The sequence below is a fragment of the Tachyglossus aculeatus genome, chromosome 10 (assembly GCF_015852505.1).
Source record: "Tachyglossus aculeatus isolate mTacAcu1 chromosome 10, mTacAcu1.pri, whole genome shotgun sequence".
NCBI classification, from domain to species: Eukaryota; Metazoa; Chordata; class Mammalia; order Monotremata; family Tachyglossidae; genus Tachyglossus; species Tachyglossus aculeatus.
In genome coordinates, this window is record NC_052075.1 from 58,351,176 (window position 1) to 58,374,418 (window position 23,243).

The window sequence follows — 23,243 nt, forward strand, 5'->3', positions numbered from 1 at the left end:
TGTCTCTATGTGTTGCCAATTTGTACTTCCCAAGCGCTTAGTACAGTGCTCTGCACATAGTAAGCGCTCAATAAATACGATTGATTGATTGATTGATTGATTGATTTCCTCTTCATCTCCAGCCCTGCTTCCTCCCAGAGCCCTTCACACTTCCCACCTTCCACCGCCCACCCGGATTTGCTTAACCTATTTATCACTTCGCCCCTCTTTGTGAACCCCGGTCTCAGGAAGGGGTTCCGGAGGTCAAAGTGTCCCACCCCCTGTTTCCTATCACCCACCTGGGGACTCTCACCTCTAGTCAATCAATCAATGTTATTTATTGAGCACTCACTATGTGCAGAGCACTGTAATAATAATAATAATAATATTAGTAATAGTGCTTGTTAAGCGCTTACTATGTGTCAAGCACTGTTCTAAGCGCTGGGGTAGATACAAGTTAATCAGGTCAGACAGTCCCTGTCCCACTTGGGGCTCACAGCGTGGTGTAGTGAGAAGCGGCATGACCTAGTGGAGAGAACACAGGCTTGGGAGTCAGAAGGATGTGGGTTCCAATCCTGACACTCCCACTTGTCTGGCTGTGTGGCCTTGGGCAAGTCACTTAACTTCTCTGTGCCTCAGTTACCTCACCTGTAATATGGGGATTGAGACTGGGAGCCCCATGTGGAACAGGGACTGTGTCCAACTTGATTTGCTTGTATCCACCCCAGTGCTTAGTACAGGACCCGGCATACACCAAGTGCTTAAAAATACCACACATTATTATTATTATTCTTTTATTCTTATTCATCCCCATTTTTCAGTTGAGGTAACTGAGGTCCAGAGAATCAATCAATCAATCGTATTTATTGAGCACTTACTGTGTGCAGAGCACTGTACTAAGCGCTTGGGAAGTCCAAGTTGGCAACATATAGAGACAGTCCCTACCCAACAGTGGGCTCACAGTCTAAAAGGGGGAGACAGAGAACAAAACCAAACATACTAACAAAATAAAATAAATAGAATAGATATGTACAAGTAAAATAAATAAATAGAGTAATAAATATGTACAAACATATATACATATATACAGGTACAGAGAAGTTAAATGACGTGCCCAAGCTCACTCAGCAGACAATGATGAAGATGGGATTAGAATCCAGGTCTTTCTGACTCCTAGGCCATGCTCTATCCAGTAAACCATGCTGTACTAAGCGCTTGGGGGAGTACAACAGAGGTAGCAGACACTTTCCCTGCCCGTGAGGTAGCAGCTCTGTTTGCTAGTGGGCAGAGTAAGGGATCATGAATGAAAAATTAAGAAGCCACTCAGGGCTCCTCCATATAGGACTCCTTTGATCTCTTCTTTCCCCACAACACACACTCTTCCCTGGTCCCCCTTCTCCGTCTCATCCCCATCATTCATTCATTCAATCGTATTTATTGAGCGCTTACTGTGTGCAGAGCACTGTACTAAGCACTTGGGAAGTACAAGTTGGAAACGGTCCCTACCACCCTGTTGCCAAGCCCACTAAACTAGGAAGTGCAGGAACAGAGAGAAATGCTCAAACATGTAGATGCCCATAATAATAATAATGGTATTTGTTAAGCGCTTACTGTGTGTCAAGCATTGTTTTAAGCCCATGGTAGGAGTCTAACCTCCCTCCCTCCTGCTGCAGGGTAAGAAAAGGGTAGGCTGTGCAGGGAGCCTGGGTAACTGACTTGAGGGATGAGGGGTGGGGATGGGATACTGGTGGGAAACTAATTAGTGGTATTTTAACTGATTGGGACATTCGATCTTCTTCCCACTCCTCAAGAACCACCAGTGGTTGCCTGTGCACCTCGGCATTAAATAGAAACTCCTCATCATCGGCTCTAAAGCCCTCAGCTTTCCCCCTCCTACTTTACCTACCTTCAAGGCCCTACTGAGAGCTAACCTCCTCCAGGAGGCCTTCCCAGACTGAGCCCCTTCCTTCCTCTCCCCCTCGCCCCCCTCTCCATCTCCCCCATCTTACCTCCTTCCCTTCCCCACAGCACCTGTATATATGTATATATGTTTGTACATATTTATTACTCTATTTATTTATTTATTTATTTTACTTGTACATATCTATTCTATTTATTTTATTTTGTTAGTATGTTTGGTTTTGTTCTCTGCTTCCCCTTTTAGACTGTGAGCCCACTGTTGGGTAGGGACTGTCTCTATATGTTGCCAACTTGTACTTCCCAAGCGCTTAGTACAGTGCTCTGCACACAGTAAGCGCTCAATAAATACGATTGATTACCTTCCTGATTTCATAGTGCAACCCAGCCCACACATTTCTTTCCTCTGATGCTTGTCAATCTTTCCTATCATGCCCGGGACCCTTTGCCCACATCCTCCCTCTGGCCTGGACCTCCCTTCCCCTTCACATCCGACAGATCACCACTCCCTCCATCTTCATAGTCTTCCTAAATATCACATTTCCCAAAAGGCCTTCCCCTACTGAAGCCTTTATTTCCCTTTCTCCTTTTTGTGGTACCTATGCACTTGAATTTGTACCCTTTGAGCACTTGATAGTCACCCCATCCTCAGTCCCACGGGATTTAGGAATGTAGTTGTAATTTATTGTAATGTCTGTCTCCCCGTCTAGACTGTAAATTCCTTGCAGGCAGAGATTATGTCTACCCACTCTGTTGTGTTTCACTCTCCCAAGCGCTTAGTACAGTGCTCTGCACGCAGTAATCAATCAATCAATCGTATTTATTGAGCGCTTACTGTGTGCAGAGCACTGTACTAAGCGCTTGGGAAGTACAAGTTGGCAACATATAGAGACAGTCCCTACCCAACAGTGGGCTCACAGTCTAAAAGGGGGAGACAGAGAACAAAACCAAACATACTAACAAAAAAAAAAATAAAAAGAATAAATATGTACAAGTAAAATAAATAGAGTAATAAGTACAAACATATATACATATATACAGGTGCTGTGGGGAAGGGAAGGAGGTAAGATGGGGGGATGGAGAGGGGGACGAGGGGGAGAGGGAGGAAGGGGCTCAGTCTGGGAAGGCCTCCTGGAGCAATCAGTGGTATTTATCGAGCGCTTACTATGTGCAAAGTACTGTACTAAACACTTGGGAAAGTACAACAGAATTAGTGGACCCGTTCCCTACACATAACAAGCTTTCTGTCTAAAGGGAGCTTAGTCTAAGCAGTCAAAAAATACCATTAATTGGTTGATAAACTCCTCAAGGGCAGGGTCTTTTCTTCATTCGTTCATTCAATGGTATTTACTGAGCGCTTACTGTATGCAGGGCACTGTACTAAGCGCTTGGGAAAGTACAACGAACAGTGACATTCCGTGCCCACAACGAGTTTACAGTGTAGAGGGGGTGAGACAGACACCAATACAAATAAATAAAATTACAGATCCATTTCTTTTAGTTCTAGTGTAGATCCTCAAGCTCCCAAAGCTCTGCCCAGAGTGGGCACCCACAGTTGGCAGCTGCCGCTAATAATGACATGGGCCGCTGGCTTTGGGGAGGAGGGAGGAAGGATGATGAGATAGGAAGATAGTGGAACAGGCCCACTCCAAAAGCCAGCACAGCACAATGCTGTTGGCGATAAGACGCATTAACAGCCTTTGAAGCAAGAAATCAAACAGCAGAGGAGCAGGGCTGGGCCAAAGAGATTGCTAACTGTCTTCTTCGCCCTCCTCCCCGGAACTGGTTACATAGATTTCCACCTTCCACCCCCCGCAGCCCTTCAGCTGAGGGAGGGAAGGGTTCTAAAATGGGCAGGACCATTATTACTCTATTTATTTATTTTACTTGTACATTTCTATCCTATTTATTTTATTTTGTTGGTATGTTTGGTTCTGTTCTCTGTCTCCCCCTTTTAGACTGTGAGCCCACTGTTGGGTAGGGACTGTCTCTATGTGTTGCCAATTTGTACTTCCCAAGCGCTTAGTACAGTGCTCTGCACATAGTAAGCGCTCAATAAATACGATTGATTGATTGATTGATTGATTGGACCTGTGATCTGGGCTTTCTGGCTCCTAGGCGTCTAAACCGCCCCTAACCCCCATGAAGGCCCCTTCCCAAACCAGCTTTTTGCTGATTCAGGGGGTTACACGGGAGCTGGGGCTACTGCAGACCACCAACCCTCCCCGCCAGTGCAGCAAAGGGTGGGAAGAGGCCCACGGATCACTTGCCTTCCCTGTGACCTTGGGTAGGTTACTTAACCACTTTGGGCCTCGGTTTCCTCATCTGTAAAATGGGGTTTGAGACTGTGAGCCCCACTTGGGACCGGGACTGTGTCCAACCCGATCTGCTTGTATCCACCCCAGTGCTTAGTATAGTGTCTGGCACACAGTAACCGCTTAACAAATACCACAATTATTATTATTAGAGAAGCAGCGTGGCTCAGTGGAAAGAGCCCGGGCTCTGGAGTCAGAGGTCGTGGGTTCGAATCCCGGCTCCACCAACTGTCAGCTGTGTGACTTTGGGCAAGTCACTTCAGTTCTCTGGGCCTCAGTTCCCTCATCTGTAAAATGGGGATGAAGACCGTGAGTCCCCTCTGGGACAACCTGATCACCTTGTAACCCCCCAGCGCTTAGAACAGTGCTTTGCACATAGTAAGCGCTTAATAAATGCTATTATTATTATTATTATTATTATCACCTGTAAAATGAGGATTAAATAAATACTTGCTCTCCCTCCTACTTAGACTGGGAACCCCATGTGGCACAGGGATTGTGTCTGACCTGATTATCTTAGATCATCATCATCATCAATCGTATTTATTGAGCGCTTACTGTGTGCAGAGCACTGTACTAAGCGCTTGGGAAGTACAAGTTGGCAACATATAGAGACAGTCCCTACCCAACAGTGGGCTCACAGTCTAAAAGGGCTCACAGTCTAAAAACTCTTAGATCACCGCAGAGCCTCGTTCAGTGCTTGGCACATAGGAAACACTCAAAAGACTATTATTATTATTATTATTGTTATTATTAGGACACAGAAGTTGGGCTCACCTCTCAGTTTTGGTGCCAGCATCCATGGGCACTGAGGGCCTTCTTTCTGGTTTTCTGAAGTTTCCTATTCCCCTCCTCCATCTCCCCCCTACTCCTACCCCCCCAGTTAAAAATGCTTAAACACTTAACTACAACACAACCCTCCTGCACTGTCTCAGTTTACTGGCCCAGGGAAATTATAATAATACTACTGGTATTTGTTAAGCGTTTACTATGTGCCAAGCACTGTACAAGTGCCAGGGTAGAGTCAAGCAACATGGCTTAGTGGTTAAGGGAACAGGCCTGCGAGTCAGAAGGACCTGGGTTCTAATCCTCACTCACAGCTTTGCTGTGTGACGTTGGGTAAGTCATTTCACTTCCTCTGTGCCTCAGTTACCTCATCTGTAAAATGGGGATAAGAGTTTGAGCCCCACGTGGGACAGGGACTGTGCCTGACCTGATTAACTGGTATCTACCTCAGTGCTTAGAACAGTGCTTGGCACAAAGGAAGCACTTAACAAGTACCATTATTATTATTATTACTACTACTACTAGTGACATCCATTGTGTCCAACCAACCTGATTAGCTTGTACCTACCCCATTAGAGTGCCCGGCACAAGGTAAGAGCTTAACAAATACCACAAAAACAACAAAAAACTCCCCGGGTGGGATGGGGGGATAGGAAGTTAGTCTCCCCTGCTCTCAGACCCCAGGAGGAGGGGAGACGGAGGAGTTGTGCTGTTGCACAACACACTGGCGGGGAGATAGTGAAGGCCCCTTCCCGGCCCCCTTATCTGTTGCTGGTAAACAGCCCAGCCCGGGATACCGGACCAGTTCGTTCTCACCGAGATTGGTCACAGCCCAGGGACACGGGCCCCTCCCCTGGGACCCCCTAACCCATCCTGACCCCCCAAAAAGGATGGATGGGTCTTGGGGCTGCGATGCAGAGGGGAACTTACCAGAGCGGCTTACTGGGAGCTGGGCCCGGGCTAGAAAAACCTTGGGGTGGACAGTGATGAGCGGATGGACTGGGCCTCCTGCCCCCACCTCCTCGCTTTGAAGCTTTAATTAATTTTTACAGAAGGCCCCAGAAGCCGTTAGGCTGGCCCACAATCCACACCTCTCCCCACCGATCTCCATTTGCTCCGCTGGAGTGGGGAGAGGCCTAATGTACACATCCATAATACAAGCTCCTCCCGGACGGGATTCGTGTTTACCGACTCAATTGTACTTTTCCAGACAGTAGAACGGTGCTCTGCAAACGGTAAGCGTTCAATAAATACCACTGATAGGGGATATGAGAGGCAAAGAAAAAAGGGGGGAGGCAAGAGAAGCAGCGTGGCTCAGTGGAAAGAGCCCGGGCTTTGGAGTCAGAGGTCATGGGTTCAAATTCCGGCTCCGCCAATTGTCAGCTGTGTGGCTTTGGGCAAGTCACTTCACTTCTCTGTGCCTCTGTTCCCTCACCTGTCAAATGGGGATGAAGACTGAGCCCCCTGTGGGACAACCTGATCACCTTGTATCCCCCCTCAGTGCTTAGAACAGTGGTTGGCACATAGTAAGCGCTTAATAAATACCATGGTTATTATTATTATTATTATTATTATTATTAAGAGAGATCTCCCAGACCACGGAGGGGCACCGAGCTATGGGGGGAATCGCGGGGTGGGGATGGGGGTCCCGGTGCAGTGCTCTCCCCTCTAAAATGTAAACTTGCTGTGGGCAGGGAATGCGTCAGTTTATTGTTATATTGTACTCTCCCAAGTGCTTGGAACAGTGTTCCGCACACAGTAATTGCCCAATAAATTAGAGAAGCATTGTGGCTCAGTGGAAAGAGCACGGGCTTTGGAGTCAGAGGTCAAGAGTTCAAATCCCGGCTTTGCCAACTGACAGCTGTGTGACTTTGGGCAAGTCACTTAACTTCTCTGGGCCTCAGCTCCCTCATCTGTAAAATGGGGATTAAGACTGTGAGCCCCCCGTGGGATAACCTGGTCACCTTGTAACCTCCCCAGTGCTTAGAACAGTGCTTTGTAAGTAGTAAGTGCTTAATAAATGCCATTATTATTATTAATAAATACGATTGCAAGAATGAATGAATGGTTACATTATGCACGGGGCCGCTTCCTATCCTTTGCATAACCCAGCCTGCAGTTCCCGCGGACCCCTGGCCACCGCAATTCTCCTCCGGCTGGCCTCTCAGGCCAGCTGGTCCCTCCTTCCTCTCCCCCTCGTCCCCCCTCCACCCCCCCGTCCTACCTCCTTCCCTTCCCCACAGCACCTGTATATATGTATATATGTTTGTACGTATTTATTACTCTATTTATTTTACTTGTACATATCTATTCTATTTATTTTATTTTGTTAATATGTTTGGTTTTGTTCTCTGTCTCCCCCTTCTAGACTGTGAGCCCACTGTTGGGGTAGGGACTGTCTCTATATGTTGCCAACTTGTACTTCCCAAGCGCTTAGTCCAGTGCTCTGCACACAGTAAGCGCTCAATAAATACGATTGATTGATTGGAGAGGGGCCAGCCTGCTCTGGGAGAGGGATCCTCTCAGGCTCGGTGGGGGGGGGGGGCTTTCAGACCACTGTGAGCTCGTTGTGGGCAGGGATGTGTCTATTGGTTGTTATATTGTACTCTCCGAAGCGCTTCGTACAATGCTTTGCACACAGTAAGTGATCAATAAATACGATTGACTTGAATTGAACGGCCGGGCCTAACTGCCGCGCCCATCCCCCGCCCCAATGCTTCGGAAGGGAGCAGCGCCCTCTCGTGGAGAGAGCGCGGAGCTGACAGTCCGGTGAGCACGCTGGGCTCCACTCAATCAATCAATCAATCAATCAATCGTATTTATTGAGCGCTTCCTGTGTGCAGAGCACTGTACTAAGCGCTTGGGAAGTACAGGTTGGCAACATGTAGAGACGGTCCCTACCCAACAGTGGGCTCAGAGTCTAGAAGGGGGAGACAGAGAACAGAACAAAACATATTAACAAAATAAATAGAACAGATATGTACAAGTAAATAGAGTAATAAATACGTACAAACATATATACATATATACAGGTGCTGTGGGGAAGGGAAGGAGGTAAGGCGGGGGGGAGGGGGAGAGGAAGGAGGGGGCTCAGTCTGGGAAGGCCTCCTCCGAACAACCGTATTGTTTGAAGGCTTACTGTGTGCAGAGCACTGTACTAAGCGCTGGGGAGAGCGCAACTCTTTAAACCTCCGTTTCTTCCACTGTGAAATGGGGATACCTGAATTCCCTCTTACACTTGAGAATCCATCTGGGCCAGGGACCGTGTCTGATGCATGATCTTATTTCTACCCCAGGGCATCTAGCACAGTGCAAGTGCTGAATCAATGCTATATTGCTACTAGGAGAGGGCCAGCTAGACCAAGATCCGGCCTCTTGTTCCAGCCCTTCCTCATTTGCTTTGGATCCTTGAGGGATCAAGGTGGGTGGGGGGAGAGTGGATTGAAGGGGAGGGTCCTAGCTCCTGAGGGATTGTTTTATGGTAGTTTAAGAGTTTACTATGTGTCAGGCACCGTGCTAAGCACTGGGGTACAGGGTATTCGGGTTGGACACAATCCCGGTCCCGCACAAGGCTCACGGTCTTAATTCCCATTTTGCAGATGAGGTAACTGAGGCCCAAAGAAGTGAAGTGACTTGTCCAAGGTCACACAGCAAACGGCAGAGCCGGATTTAGAACCCAGGTTCTGTGACACTCAGGCCCGTGCTCTTTCCCCTATGCCACGCTGCATCTCAATTGGTTTCATGTACTGGGCATACCCTAACACCATTTACAATATCCACAAGTATAATTCCCGTTGTTGGGTAGGGACTGTCTCCATATGTTGCTGACTTGTCCTTCCCAAGCGCTTAGTACAGTTCTCTGCACGCAGTAAGTGCTCAATAAATACGACTGAATGAATGAATTGGTCTCGTCAAAGATTTGTGTCGAGAAAAGCCTGCCCTGGGGCCCCTGTGCCAGTAGGGCCCGGGGTGGCTGCTGGCTCGTTGTGGGCAGGGAAGGTTTCTGTTACACGGTACTCTTCCAAGCGTTTAGTACAGTGCTCTGCACACAGTAAGCACTCAATAAATACAACTGACTGACTGACCAAGGCCTGCGGACTCCACTCTTCATGTCTGCTGCTGGTTGGTGTGGTGGGGGTGGTCCCTGCTCCTAGCTGGACCGCATGGAGGGCTCAGACACCAGCAGCCACCGCAGGGGGATGGACGGAATGAACCCCGGGGGAATGGACCACCGGGCCCGTCGGCACAGTGCTCTGGAGGAGCAGCATTGGGGAGGAGCACAGCTGGCTGATGCTTCTCAGGGCATTAGAGGCGAGCGAGCGATCCATTTAGAACGCAACTTGGATAAAAATAAAAAGCGGGCCGTGTGGCTGACGTTAAGGAAAACGACTTGGCACGCCACAGAATTCCAATTTCCCTGACAACTGCCTATTCATTAGCGTCTACGGCCATAACCGGGGCGATTTTTTTTAAACCGAGAGAAAAAAAAGTCGAAAGGAAGGCACAAAGCTTTAATTTGGTCCCATAATCTGAAAGAAAATGGAAGTGAAATTGCTTTCGGTCCACTTAGAGCTGGCTGCCGTCTGAAGAGAGGGGAATGATGCTGAGGCAGTCACTTGGCGAGATGGATGGGCGGCCCATTACTGTGTTTTGCCACCTAGGGAGGAGGAGTGTTTCAAAATAAATATACACCGACTCAGCACGGCCTGAAAAACAACCACCCTCACACCATCAGCCCCCTGCTGGGATCCACTCAATTCAGAGCACTTTAAGGACTCCACTGCCTTGCTCCCACACTATCTTGCTCCCACTCGGCCCTGCTCACCTAATCAGGAGCTGGGCAGGGATCTGGTGTGGAGGGCGGTGGGAGAGGAGAGCAGAGGGGAAGTGGGAGAAAACCCTTAACACCTGGACCAAGGCCAGGGGGAGGAGAGTAAACCACAGCCGGCCACACTGGCTTGGGCCTAGCTGGAGCTGTTTGGGAAAGAACGAACCTCCAGCTGTGGGTGGATCCTGGATGTCCAGCTTTCTGGAGCGGGGAGGGGCTGGGTAGGGCAAGCTGGCATAGCAACCCCCACATTTCACTTACGGGTCTTCCAAGGCAGCGCGTAAGGAAGGGATTTGGGCACTCGCATCCCTGATGCCAGGTTACTTTTAGGCTCGCCGCCACTGGCAGTGCCACCGCCGCTGCCATCACTGCCGCTGCCACCGCCGCCACCACTGGCACCACTGCCGCCAATGGCACCACCGCCACCACTGGCACCACTGCCGCCAATGGCACCACCGCCACCACTGGCACCACCGCCGCCAATGGCACCACCGCCACCACTGGCACCACCGCCGCCAATGGCACCACCGCCGCCAATGGCACCACCGCCACCACTGGCACCAGCACCACTGCCACCACTTGCACCACCACCACTGCCTCTGCAATGACAAAGGGAAGAAACAATAATAATATGGTACTTGGTAAGCACTTCCTATGTACCAGGCACTCTCGCAAGCACTGGGGTAGATACAAGGGAATCGGGTTGGACACAGTCCGTGTCCCACAAGGGGCTCACAGTCTCAATCCCCATTTTACAGATGAGGGAATTGAGGCTCAGAGGAGTGACTTGACCAAGGTCACTCGGCAGACAAATGGCGGAGCCAGGATTCAAACCCAGGACCTTCTGACTCCCAAGACCGTGCTCTATCCACTAGGCCACACTGCGATGCTGGAGCACTGGAGTCCACCCTGTGCCAGAAGAGCACAGAGTGTGGGGCCGGTATTGAGCCCTGGGGAGAGTACCAATGAAGCCTGGCCCCTAGGAGCTCACGATCAAATGGAGGGGAGGGTAATAAGCCATAAACAAGTAGTGACAACCACCCTGCTCTGGCCCCAGGGACTTGGGTAGGGTCTGGCTGCCCACTGTAGGGGACGGCACACACATGCACACCCCCCGACACACACCCAAGATGTTGGTAACTCGGAGGGGGATTAGAGAGAGGGAAGAGGGGAAGGAGCCCCCTGACACTCCTGGCCACCAGAGGAGTTCTGCGAGGGGCTCACTCTTCTGGTCCGGCCCTCGGATCCAGCTCGCGGTTTTCAGTTTTTATGGGTCGTCCTATGGCCTAGTAGGCACGAGGCAGTGCAGAAGGGGAGGCAACAGAGCTGTAAGCCAAATGCAGGCCCTTGGGGGTGGACTGGGAGTGGTGGTGGAGAGGCTAAGCATCCTATGGTCCAGAGGCTGAAACCCCAGGGCCCACAGCCAGGCCCAGATCAGCTGAGGGTCTCTGACAGCTTCCCTGAGACCCCGTTTTCTCACCTCCCGGTGCCGTGGGTCACGTTTCCAGCCAGAGGAGACTTCTGGGCTACTTGGGAGCTAGAGGAGGAAGGGAGGAGGGTGAAATATTAGGGTGATGCACTTCCTTCTTTTAATTTTCCCGACCCCGCTCGGCCCCAAGAACAGTTACTTTAGAAAAAGCCCCCAGCCCAGCCATCCCGCCACCAGTGACCATAGGCTGGGGATCGATCACTGCTGTCGCCGCAGCTGGGGGAGCCTCCGGAGCGGGAAGAACAGTGGGCACCCATGGGGCGGAGATGCAGCAGGGGCTGGGCAGGCCGAGGCCTCCAGCCCAGAACCCTCGGGGGATGCCACAGCCATGGTCCACCGGGTCCCGGCTCTCACGGGCGGGAGGGGTAGTCCCGGAGGGGAGGGATGGGATGGCCCCCCCTGGTTACCTTAAATTGCTGTCAGTGCTGGTGCTGGTGCTGCCCCAGACAAATATGAAATTCTTTGATTCCCACAAGTCTGATGAAGAATAGAAAACGCGTCTATGACCCGAATCAGGGGTTGGGGGGAGGAGGACGGGGACAACGACCGGACAAGACGATGACAGCCGACCCATGGGCTGCCAGAGGGGAAGCTTTGCCTGCCTCAATAATAATAATGATAATAATGATGGTATCTGTTAAGCACTTACTACGTGCAAAGCACTGTTCTAAGCGCTGGGGGGATACAAGGCGATCATGTTGTCCCACGTGGGGCTCGCAATCTTAATCCCCATTTTACAGATGAGGTAACTGAGGCACAGAGAAGTTAAATGACTTGCCCAAAGTCACACAGCTGACAATTGGCGGGGCCGGGATTTGAACCTGTGACCTCTGACTCCAAAGCCTGTGCTCTGGGATTGCTGTTATTTATGCCCCATGAACGTAGAACCTTCCGTTCCAACGTGCCGCCACTCCCCAATGTGACCAAGATGGCATGTCCCCTTAGCCAGACCAAACACGCATGGCAGAGGCAAGCACCTCTGGATCCAGGGAGAAGAGCCCGGCGGGGTCAGAGGGCCGGGTGGTGGCTGTGGAAGACTACTCTCACAGACTCTGGGGGCCTGGAAGGGTAGGTGTAGGGGGGTACACAGGGGGTGTATGTGCAGGAGAGAGTGTCTTACCTTTATCCCAATCCTCATTGCATGGTGGGGACTGCCAGCTGCTTACAGGCTGGGCTTCGCCCTGGTAGTTCCACGACTGGCTAGCTGGAAGACAAAGGCAGGGACCCACTGGGGAATACTGTGGGCTGGTAGTCATCGGTGGCTGGTAGTGGCTTCCCTCCATACCCCTTTTCCTCCTGAGTACTTGGTGGAGCTGAGGGTCCCCCCCCCCCGCCATACTCCCACTGTCCCCTGGCACCCAGTGGGGGGAAGGAGACACCAAGGGACATCTGGAAGATTCCCCTGGGTACTACAGTCTCAGTTCCAGCCTCAGCTCAAAAACTGTGAGCTGGTCTCTAGACTGTGAGCTTGCTGTGGGCAGGGAATGTGTTGTTTATTGTACTCTCCCAAGGGCTTAGTACAGTGCTTTGCACACAGTAAGCTTTCAATAAATATAACTGGATGAATGAACGAACAGGGGGTGGGTGGGTGACTTCTGGAGGGGGCTGGGCGTAAAATCGAGCCAGGTGAGAGCAGTGGCGAGGGGACCGGAAAGACAAAGCCGCAGAAGTGGGAGGTGGGAAAAGGGAGATGGGAAGAGAAGAGGAATGGAAAAGTGCTTTTTACACAGGAACTCGGAATGGATGCCCTATATTGGGGAAAAAAATTCGTAATCTGGAGGGAGGTTCTCCGAGAATCCTGGGAGTTCTGGTTTCCTTGTCAGGGCAGTAGGTACCTGGCTTCTGTGTTCCAGCCATCCGGGATAACCCGGGCCCCTGTCCGTCCCCAGCCGGCCCCCGCAGACCACCAGGGCCCCTTACCCACATCCTGCTCGATGCAGCTCTTGTCGTCACAGTTGGAGATGTGGTGACCGATCTCTGCCTGGGGCACCTGGTGCCGGGCATTGAAGGGGCAGGTAGCCAGCTGATTGGCAATGTTCGGGTGATTCTGCAGGGGCACCAAAATCAGTGAGACCACCAGTCCCCTGGAGGGATTTCCATCACCTGCTCAAAGGGAGGCTGGCAGCAAGCCATGGAGTCAGGATGAGAAGCGGGCAATCGGGGAGATTTGGTGAGGGTATGGATTTCAGGGCACTGACTGGTACCTATGGCCAAGTCCCTAGCCAGAATGGAGACCCAGGCCTGTACCTATGGTCAAATCCCCGGCCGGACAGTAGCCTGGCTTCCCAGGAGTGGCCATGGCCAGGAATCCACCCTGCCTCCAGGAGCCGAGGCGCACGTGCCACTCTTGGAGAGGGTGTACCAAGTCACGATCTGCCACCTGGGCACAGGGAAGGCCCAGACCAGGCTGGCCTTTCCCCCAGTGCTTTTCCCAGGGGCAGGGGAGATGGGGAGCCCAGGGGAAGATGATGGAGAGCCCTGCAAGGGACAGTGTATCATCAGACCATGTTGTATCCATCCCAGCCTGTAGCACAGGACTCAGTCCCTGATCCAGGGCTAAACAAGATGGGAGCAAAGCTCGGGGGTAGGGGGAAAAGATGAGATGATGAAATTGGAGTGGCTACATGGGCTCCCTTGGGGCCTGGGCAACTAACCGGGAGCAAGAGCACACACTGTGCCCAGCACCGGGCCAGGCAATGGGTTCGGGACGGAGCAGTTTGGTCGGACCCGATCCTGGGGGCCAAGAGAGAACGTGGAGGGAGCTGCGGGGGGAAGGGTTCCCAGGAAGAAATGGTAGCAGCTGAGGGCTGGCTAGAATCCAGGAGTTGCAAGTGTTTGTGGCAGATAATCACCTACAGAACAGCTCGGTCCCAGGTCCCCTCCAAAGGTGGGCATGTGTCTTAGACCAAACTGGCAGGGCCCAGGCCCAGGACTCAAGTGCAAGCCCTTCCCTGCAGTGAGGGGCCTGATCAGAAGTGAGGCAGCTTCCCAGGCAATCAGAGTTGGCAAGCCCACAGGTGGACCAGCTCCTCTGGCCAGGGACCCCCTACCTTTCTGCATTTGATAAGGTGGTAGGGGAAGCGGCATGCCCGGATCTGGTGGCTCTTGTCGTAGGGGCATTGGACTAGCTTTTCAGGATCCAGAGAGTCTCCTGGAACAGAGAAGAGACACACATGCTCAGTGGACACATGCTTAGCGGGCGCCCACCGCCCCTGGCCCTCTGGCCCAGGTTGAAGGGTGCCCTGCCAGGTGGGTCCATCCCAGTGTCTGCCGGGAACCAGGAGGATCTGGGGGGACCTGGTGAATGCCCAGGGTTCTCCGTGGCTTCAAGCTGGGCACGACAAGGGAACGTGGGGCCGTTGACGGAGCCCAGTCCCTTGAGGGTGGGGCCCCAGCAGGGTTGGGCTGCATTGTTGGCTTTTGGCTCCTCTCCAGCTCCAGCTGTCGTTCACATATCTGGACTCGGCTCAAACAGGTGGAAATAGGAAACAGTTTCTCTGGCCCTCTTCTCCGTAGCCAGAATTCAGGGGGATTCCCCGAGGCCTAGCCTAGTCCAGCCACTCTGTGGGCAAGGGCTTGGGAGCAGAGCCCCCCCCACCCCGCCCAGTTGCCCTTAATCAATCAGTCAACTGCATGAATTGATCACTTACTGTGGGCACTGCCCCATGCTAAGTGCTCGCATGAAAGTCAGGGGATTATCATCAATGGCATCTATTGAGCGCATACTATGTGCACAGCATTACACTAAGCCCTCAGGAGAGTACAACACAACAGAATTGGCAGACGTTACCTGCTCACAATGAGCAGGGGATCTGGATTCTAACCCTGGCTCCACCACTTGCCTGCTGAATGACCTTGGGTGAGTCACAGCTTCTCTGCGCCTCAGACTCTTCAATTGTAAAATGGGGATTACACACCTGTTCTCTCTCCCTCTTAGACTGTGAGGCCCATATGGGACAGAGACTGTGATCTGATTGTATCTACCCCAGTGCTTTGTGTAAAATATGGAGTCAACAAACCCCACAATTATCTTTACACACAATCTCTGCCCTCCAGGAGCTTAGAGTATAGCGTGGGGGAGAGTCAGACTCTTTAAGTTCTGGCTGTTTTGGCTGGATCTCCACCCCACAACAAAATCCCCGTCCTCAGAAAAAGCCCAAAAGCTTCTGTGCATGGTTGGAAAGCATTTGATTACACAGAGGTGCCCGCTCCCCCCCCGGCCCCCAAAATCTCTGCAGCCTGCAAGGGGCTAGGCGAGCTGTCCCAGGAAGGGACCCCCACAATGCCACATCACCGAGCAAAATGTCCCTCCGATCAAAGCCAAATGAGATGAAACCTCTCACATCCATAAGAGGCTTATTCGCCAGGGGACGCGCAATGAAAATCAGGAGACGGTTGGGAATTGAAGCCGACAGTTCCCTCGAAGAGTGGTAAACATGGAATAAATTGCTAACCATGAGCGCGATGCAAATGAGCCAGAGAGGAGACTTGAAGGACACAGCAAGCAGAGAGCGAGAGAGCTGGAAATTGAGGAGGTAGGCCGAATCTGCCAGGATTGTCCCTGGCCAGCACTGTCCAAGGTCACCGTGGGGATTGTGTGGGGGCGAATTTTCTCATTACCCTCCTTGGCATTAACCCATCCCTACCAGAGGGACAACCATGCCACCGACCCCTGGGGGGTAGCGACTCCAGACTTAAAGCCATCATCATCATCATCAGTATTACTTTGGTAGCCAGGGCCCCCGGCCACCCTGGTTCCCGCTCAGCCACCCCCATGCCTGGCCCCCAGCTTGCCCCCTCTGCCCCTGCCTAGACCGAGGTCCGTTACTCCTTCCACATGGCTGTTCTTCTCCTGCCACCACCCTGGGGGCCAAACTGCCCCATCATTCTCTGCAGCCTCCCCCCTCCCCTGGCCTGTGCAGAGCCTCAACCTCCAGGAACTCTTTCCAGCTTCCCTGACCCACGGGGACCCAAACCTTCTGTCACGTCTGCACCTTCTGCCTGTGTTCCCCGGCTCGGCCTGTCTACGGGGAGTTCTTCGAGGGCAGGTTCGGAGGGCTTTTCTCTAGCCTTCCACTAGCCTGCTCCCAGACCAAAATGCTACGAGGGAGAGGATGGCTGGGATCCCCCATCCAGCACAGGCCCTTCCTTCTCAAACCACGAAGGGAGGAGGCTTGGCCTAGGGAAGAGAGTACGTGCCTGGGAGACAGGAGACGTGGCTCAGCCCACTGGGTGACCGTGGGCAAGTAACTTCGCCTTCCTGTTCCTCAGTTACCTCCTCTGTAAAAGGGGGATAAGACAGACGGAGATCATGTCCAATCTGATATTCAAGTTGCTCTCTGAACCTGGCACGTAAAGAGCTCCTGAAACGCCCTAATTCAATGATCTGAGTGAGCCCCTGAGACTAACTGATCAAGGGCCCCCAGGACTCTAAAAGGCCACTTTCTGGAGATGCCAGAGGACTGCCTCTTCCCTTTGATGCTCCTGCAGCCAGAGTGGGGACTAGAATGCAAGCACTGAGCAGTTCCCTGCTTGAACTCTTCCAGCCACTACGGGCCCTCTGTCTCCTCAGTCTGAGGGAGAACTTCAGCCGGTGGTGGTGGATGCCCCCCCACCCCCAGCTCTCTCTTTCGCCATGTGGGATTTTGGACGGAACAGGAAAAGCTGGCCCTCCTGGCCCGTGCCCACCTACCGTATGAATTCATGTTGGCAACTGGAAGCAGAAGTCAGCAGGCGGAGCGGGGTGTGGTTGGGAAGCTCAGCGACCAGAGGCACGAACAATGGTTCCCAGCCCTGAAAAAACAGGGCCTGAGTGGAATGAAAGATCCAATACGGTTTGGAAAACCCAGCACCAAAACCTTCCCCACCATACCCACCCCCCTCACTGATTTGTAGGCTCCTACAAGTGAACAGAGCCAACAGAGGGGGTGGAGGAAGAGAACGAAGGCACCTCAGTTTGTGTGCTGGTAACAAACCGGCTGACACTTCTGAGCACCTACCTTTCACATTTTGCCAACACTCGTGTTTGGATATACTCCTTAATGGAGTGGGCGCACCAGGGAGAGGTAGGAGCTTTAAGTCATTAAGGCCTAAAGAATCACCCCGCACTTCAGGCCCACTCCTAAACAAGGGGGCGAGGCAAGCTGGTAGGACTACTGTCCTTTCCCAGGGGGCTGGGTGAGGGCTGAGGTGGGGAGAATTCAGGGTGTAGCTGATACTTCCAGGGAGTGTTGAGCCCTTTCTTAGTCAGTGTCAAGCAGCCAGCTCCTCTATGGACCTTCCCCTGGCTCCAGCAAGGCTTAGCACTGAAGGTCCAAACTGTTACTTAAGATTTACTCAGGTAACAACTATTCTGTTTGTCTCTCTCTCTCTCTTTCAGCGTCATAAGGGATGCTTCGGGACAGTAGGCCTGGCCAGAAACCAAGTCTCAAAGTCACATTACCAGATGTGAGACTGTGGATGGGCTGCTCAAACCTCATGGGGCCCGGTGCTCAGGATGCAACTGTGGTCTGGTCCCCCTCCCTCCTGGCCCAGCTGGGGAACAGCTTCTCAGAGAAAAGGGGGTGGAGCTAGATGTAGAGCTCCAGGACTTTCGAGTCTTCCGTGATGGTAAATTGAACACCCAGTTTAGGCTAAAGGACTTAGTCCTTGGAGGCTCATTTGTTAATTACTCATGATAAACCAGCTGCCTCTAAATATCAGTAATGCCTTTACTTAGAGCTGGAGTCAATCCCATTTTCTCAAGCAGTAGTTGCCCGATCCTCTGAAATGTCATTAAACACACACAAAAAACCCCCAAACAACTACTACTATCAGGACAGTACCTGAAAGGGTCAGCAGTTTGAGCCTGGAATCAGCCCAACCAGCAAGTCAGCTACCTAAAGCTTGGGAGCAAATGAACAAAGACAATGAAGGCCAGGTGGTTCACAGACATTCAAAATGCAAAGATAATCTAAACGTTTTTTTAAAAAATGTTTTGGCCAATAGTTTCAGTTTCCTTCTGAGCTAAAAAGAGCATTGACCAGAGGGAACAAAGAAACCCTGTCTGGTTTTGACCTTAATTTTCTTTCCGTCCCCCAGAGAAGGTCCCTAATTAGCCATGAAATAGCCTAAGGCAGAAAAAGCTAGGGGCTTCTTTATGGTGAACATCCACCAAACAAGGGAATCGGCTGCGGCCTCCGAGTCGGGCAGCAGCCCTGGAAAGTGGCTAGCTAAAGTGGATACAGAGATGAGGAGGGGAAGGCGAAGGAGGGGGCGGGGATGAGGATGAAGGCGGAGGGAGGGAGTCGGGTGGACGAGGAGGAGGGAAAAGGTCCAGGCAACCGAAAGCTAGAGGATTGTCCTCCTCTTTCCTCGTTCCCTCCCCGGGTGATAACGAGGCTCCGCCCTCACTCACGCCCCCTGACTCGGGTGGACAAATCGTTGACCTTGATCTCCTTATTGAAGCGGGGGCGGTTGGCAGGAAGACGAGGCTGGAGGATACGAAGGCAGCGGGGGTCGGGCTGTGGAGAGACAGAAGGAGGTTACAGGGCGGCCCTGGGGGGTCCCAGGAAGGGGTGGGAAATGGGGCCTTCAAGGAGAGGGCGCGGGGTCATCCCTAGGCCCAGGGCAGATGCGGTGGCCGTGAGGCGCCGGACCTTGGTGGTACCTGCTTTGACCGTTGTGACCAATGCTTTCGATTCCTTGGAAACGCTCCCTTCCGGTGGCCGGCCATAGCCCGCCCCTCTTGCTCGGCAATGAGCATCAGTTGACCCCCCCAAAGAAGAATTCCTCCTCTCTCTCCCCTGAAAGGACGAGATTCCGCCCTTAACCCCGTTTTCTGGATGGGGCGGGAAACTCGACGCCCGGGGTCTCCTCAAAGGAGACGGCCAAGCGGCCTGAGGGGAATGAGGGACGGCTTGTCTGTCCCAAGTAGGAGGTGGGGGTCCTCAATGGAGACGGAAAAGCGGCCTGAGGGAAATGAGGGATGGACTGTCTGTCCCAAGTAGGAGGTGGGGGTCCTCAAAGGAGACCACAAATGGCCTGAGGGAAATGAGGGACCGGACTGTCTGTCCCAAGTATGAGGTGGGGGTCCTCAAAGGAGATGGAAAATTGGCCTGAGGGAAATGAGGGAGGGATGGACTGTCTGTCCCAAGTAGGAGATGGGGGTCCTCAAAGGAGACCACAAACGGCCCGAGGGAAATGAGGGACCGGACTGTCTGTCCCAAGTAGGAGGTGGGGGTCCTCAAAGGAGATGGAAAATTGGCCTGAGGGAAATGAGGGACAGACTGTCTGTCCCAAGTAGGAGGTGGGGGGGTCCTCAAAGGAGATGGATAATTGGCCTGAGGGAAATGAGGGACAGACTGTCTGTCCCAAGTATGAGGTGGGGGTCCTCAAAGGAGATAGACAAGCGGCCCGAGGGAAATGAGGGAGGGGCGGACTGTCTGTCCCAAATAGGAGGTGGGGGTCCTCAAAGGAGACCACAAGCGGCCCGAGGGAAATGAGGGACGGACTTTCAGTCCCAAGTAGAAAAGCAGCGTGGCTCAGTGGAAAGAGCTCGGGCTTTGGAGTCGGAGGTCATGGGTTCAAATCCCGGCTCTGCCAACTGTCCGCTGTGTGACTTTGGGCAAATCACTTCTCCGTGCCTCAGTTACCTCATCTGTAAAATGGGGATTAAAATTGTGCGAGCCCCCCCGTGGGACCACCTGATCGCCTTGTAACCTCCCCAGCGCTTAGAACAGTGCTTTGCACATAGTAAGCGCTTAACAGATACCATCATTATTAAGTAGGAGGTGGGGGGGGGGCCTCAAAGGAGATGGACGATTGGCCTGAGGGAAATGAGGGACGGACTGTCTGTCCCAAGTAGGAGGTGGGGGTCCTCAAAGGAGACGGACAATTGGCCTGAGGGAAATGAGGGACGGACTGTCAGTGCCAAGTAGGGGGTGGGGGTCTCTGGAGAAATGGGGGCGGCTTATCCCTCAGCAGGTAACTTGGCGACTCTACTGTCGTTACCTCAGGCCCCCGCCGCCCAGCACCCTGGTATTGTCCACTAATGGCCGTCGGGCGTGCCCTCCCCCCCTTATTTAACTGCGTGGGGATGGCCTTTTCCAAAATTCTCCTCAGCCCTTCTTCCAACGCCACCCCTCTGGGGAGAACGAGGCCCTGCGCTTAGCCCCCCTACTTCGGTTTGGGTGGGAAACTCAACGAAGAGGTCTTTTCGGAGGAGAAGGGAGGACAACCTGAGGAGAAGGAGACGCAGAATAGCTGCTCCAAGGTGTGTGTGTGACTGGGGTCGGGGCCTGAGGAAAATGGGGGACGGTGAGAGGAGGCGGGGGCGACCTCCCCCGCCTCCGCCTCGAGCTCCCTGGCAACGCTCACTTCCGGCCGCCGAACGCGCCCCCGCCCCCTCGAGTGCGGAGCAACGCGCATGCGCATTCGCTCCCGGCCGGAGCGAGGACGAGGCTCCGCCCTGCTCTCCTCACCTTCGTTTGGGCGGGAAAAGTCGGCGTCGAGTTGTGGCGGGCCCCTCAGGGAGGGCCGCATCAATAGGATGTATTGAAGGTTTACTGTGTGCCGGGCACTGTACTAAATCAATCAATCAATCAATCAGTCGTATTTATTGAGCGCTTACTGTGTGCAGAGCGCTGTACTAAGCGCTTGGGAAGTCCAAGTTGGCAACATATTCAGACAGGCCCTACCCAACAGTGGGCTCACAGTCTAAAAGGGGGAGACAGAGAACAAAACCAAACATACTAACAAAATAAAATAAAAAGAATAGATATGTACAAGTAAAATAAATAAATAAATAGAGTAATAAATACGTACAAACATATATATATGTATATGTATGTATATATGTATATATATATATATATATATATACAGGTGCTGTGGGGAAGGGAAGGAGGTAAGATGGGGATGCAGAGGGGGACGAGGGGGAGAACACTGTACAGTGCTAGTACAGTGCGCTTGTGCACAGTAAGCACTCAATAAATCTGATTGAAACTGTACCAAGCGCTTCGGAGAGTACACTAGGGAAATAGTGTGGACTAGTGGAAAAAGCACAAGACCTGGGTTCTAATTTGCACCATTTCTTGCCTGTGGTTTGGCCTTGGGCAAGTCACTTAACTACTCTGTGCCTCATCATCGTCATCATCATCAATCGTGTTTATTGAGCGCTTACTGTGTGCAGAGCGCTGTACTAAGCGCTTGGGAAGTACAAATTGGCAACATATAGAGACAGTCCCTACCCAACAGTGGGCTCACAGTCTAAAAGGGGGAGACAGAGAACAAAACCAAACATACTAACAAAATAAAATAAAAAGAATAGATATGTACAAGTAAAATAAATAAATAGAGTAATAAATATGTACAAACACATATATATATATATGTGTTTGTACATATTTATTACTCTATTTATTTATTTATATATATATAACAGGTGCTGTGGTGAAGGGAAGGAGGTAAGATGGGGATGCAGAGGGGGACGAGGGGGCGAACACTGTACAATGCTAGTACAGTGCGCTTGTGCACAGTAAGCGCTCAATAAATACGATTGAAACTGTACCAAGCGCTTTGGAGAGTACACTAGGGAAATAGTGTGGACTAGTGGAAAAAGCGAAAGACCTGGGTTCTAATTTGCACCATTTCTTGCCTGTGGTTTGACCTTGGGCAAGTCACTTAACTACTCTGTGCCTCAGTTACCTTATCTGTAAAATGGGGATTAAATCGTTCTCCCATTGATTTAGATTGTGAGTCCTATGTGGGATAGGGACTGTGTTCCACCCGATTAACTTATATCTGCCCCAGCACTTAGAATAGTGCTTGACACGTAGTAAGTGCTTAAAAAATACCATAAAAAATACCACAAATGATGATGATGATGATGGTATTTGTTAAGCCCTTACTATGTGCCAAGCACTGTTCTAAGCAATGGGGTAGATACAAGGTAATCAGGTTGTCCCACGTGGGGCTCACAGTCTTAATCCCCATTTTACAGATGAGGTCACTGAGGGACAGAGAAGTTAGGTGACTTGCACAAAGTCACACAGCTGACAAGTGGCAGAGCCGGGATCAGATCCCATGACCTCTGACTCAAGCCGCGTTTTCTCTAAAGAGCCAGTATGTTCCCTGTCCACAGCGAGCTTACACCCAACATTTATTTACAATTAAAATTCATTAAAATGGGCCATCCTGACGGGGAGGGAGGGAGATTGGGGCTATTGTCTGGGTAGGCTGAAGGGAAGGGGACCAGAGAGTGTGTGAAGGGTCTCTCCTCCCCACCCAGTGCTAGTCTGCTGGCCCCCCGCCCCAACCTGTGCCAGCTGCAGCTACTGGGTGGTGCCAAAGGACTAGGAAGAGATCTTGAAGTTGGGGCTGTTTGGACCACATTTTGCTTCTTCATGGGCATCCAACAGTTTGCTGCTGAGCCCAGAGCTCAGTCACTTTTTGTCAGAGGACATCAAGGGATATGTGTGTTCTGAGAGAATGTTTCAGGAAGATCAGTCAATCAATCCATATTTACTGTGCACTTAATTCATTCAATCATATTTATTGAGCGCTTACAGAGCAGAGCACTGTACTAAGCGCTTGGGAAGTAAAATTTGGCAATATATAGAGATGGTCCCTACCCAACAGAGGGCTCACAGTCTAATGTTTGTGCAGAGCACTGTACTAAGCGCTTGGGAAAGTAAAATACAACATTACAACAGAGTTGGTAGACACATTCCCTGCCCACAGTGGGTTTACAGTCTAGTGGGGGGACACAGACATTAATATAAATAAATAACAGTAATGTACATAAGTGCTGTGGGGCCAAGTTGGGGGAGTGAATAAAAGGAGCAAATCGGGGCAACGCAGAAGGGAGGGGGAGAAGAGGAAATGAGGACATAGTGAGGGAAGACCTCTTGGAGAGGCTGTGCCTTCAAAAACGCTTTGAAGGGGGAGA

The 23,243-nt window shown here is 51.8% G+C and overlaps 1 protein-coding gene across 1 annotated transcript; it reads right to left on the reverse strand.

Annotated features, from left to right (window-relative positions):
• Positions 1–9,522: 9,522 nt before the first annotated feature.
• Positions 9,523–20,624, reverse strand: LOC119933574 (gametocyte-specific factor 1-like). The gene is made up of 10 exons (XM_038753117.1): positions 20,533–20,624; positions 18,711–18,816; positions 17,007–17,107; positions 14,365–14,465; positions 13,235–13,361; positions 12,435–12,518; positions 11,722–11,791; positions 11,306–11,362; positions 10,087–10,379; positions 9,523–9,654 (listed from the first exon to the last, which is right to left on the reverse strand). The coding sequence occupies exons 3-10, from the start codon at positions 17,017–17,019 to the stop codon at positions 9,638–9,640; spliced, it is 762 nt and encodes a 253-aa protein (XP_038609045.1). The 5' UTR covers positions 17,020–17,107; positions 18,711–18,816; positions 20,533–20,624; the 3' UTR covers positions 9,523–9,637.
• Between the last annotated feature and the right edge of the window lie 2,619 nt (positions 20,625–23,243).

Excerpts from the sequence above, each read along its gene's own strand:
- LOC119933574 (XM_038753117.1), bottom strand. Across the intron at positions 12,519-13,234 it reads CTGCATCGAGCAGGATGTGG|CTAGCCAGTCGTGGAACTAC; the intron begins GTAAGGGGCCCT and ends TTTGTCTTCCAG. Across the intron at positions 11,792-12,434 it reads CAATGAGGATTGGGATAAAG|ACTTGTGGGAATCAAAGAAT; the intron begins GTAAGACACTCT and ends ATTCTTCATCAG.